The sequence below is a fragment of the Lipotes vexillifer genome, unplaced genomic scaffold, assembly GCF_000442215.2.
Source record: "Lipotes vexillifer unplaced genomic scaffold, Lipotes_vexillifer_v1.1 scaffold811, whole genome shotgun sequence".
In the NCBI taxonomy this organism is placed as follows: domain Eukaryota; kingdom Metazoa; phylum Chordata; class Mammalia; order Artiodactyla; family Lipotidae; genus Lipotes; species Lipotes vexillifer.
The window spans coordinates 911,339-912,078 of record NW_006775554.1 but is presented as its reverse complement, the minus strand read 5'-3'; the positions used below and the strand labels follow the sequence as shown (position 1 = coordinate 912,078).

Here is a 740-nt window from a genome sequence, read left to right as displayed (position 1 = left end):
TGAAGGAGAGATTGCATGCTTAGCGCAATGCTTGTAACGGCAGCTATTATCAGCATCCACTAACAAGAGAGCACGCAGAAACCCTGTTAGTTTCACACTTCGTCGTACTCCCAGTGTCTAGGACCGTGCTTGGCACTAACAGTAACTGTTGAATGAATGAAGGAATGATGGTAGAGCTCAGGGAGGGTCTGAAAAGGAAGGTATTCTGATAATATAGTTTCACCGCGACCCCAAAGTGCCGCCTGGAAGACAAGCCTGGCCGAAACGTGCCAGACTCTGCGATGGCGTTCGAGTGGGCAAGCAGACCGTCGGGGTCCCTCGGGAGCCTGACGGGGCTGGCTTGCTCAGGATCGGTCAGGGCCATGTCCATCACCTCTTCCAGAGTATGGTAAGGGGGAGTCCTGAATCCTGCACTTTCCCAAGGCCTCCACCATCAGATAGGTCAAGACGGAGTCCCACCCCGGGGCATCCACCACCCAGCGCTAGTCCAGCGCTAGCCCAGCGCTACCCCGCGGCGCCTGGACCTTGACCACACTAGACATGGCCTCCCTCGGGCTTCACGGAGCAGTACCGCGCCCGTAGCCGCCAGTCATCGCATCTGGCTGGGGAGGCAGCTCCGTTCCCAGAGTCAACATGGCGGCCGCGGCGGCTTCAGCGCGGGGCGGGGGCGCTGGGAGGCGGGTCACGTGAGCGGCCCAGCTGGGCGGATCTCGCGCGCTCCCGCCCGCCCCGCCGGCCGC

The 740-nt window shown here is 61.5% G+C and overlaps 1 protein-coding gene across 1 annotated transcript in view; it reads left to right on the top strand.

Annotated features, from left to right (window-relative positions):
* The first annotated feature begins 385 nt into the window (after positions 1-385).
* USP31 (ubiquitin specific peptidase 31) overlaps positions 386-740 on the top strand; it is a 70,894-nt gene continuing 70,539 nt past the window's right edge. Inside the window, exon 1 of the mRNA XM_007450007.1 lies at positions 386-491. Within this exon, the coding sequence (XP_007450069.1) occupies positions 386-491 (106 nt within the window). The remainder of the gene's footprint in view (positions 492-740) is intronic.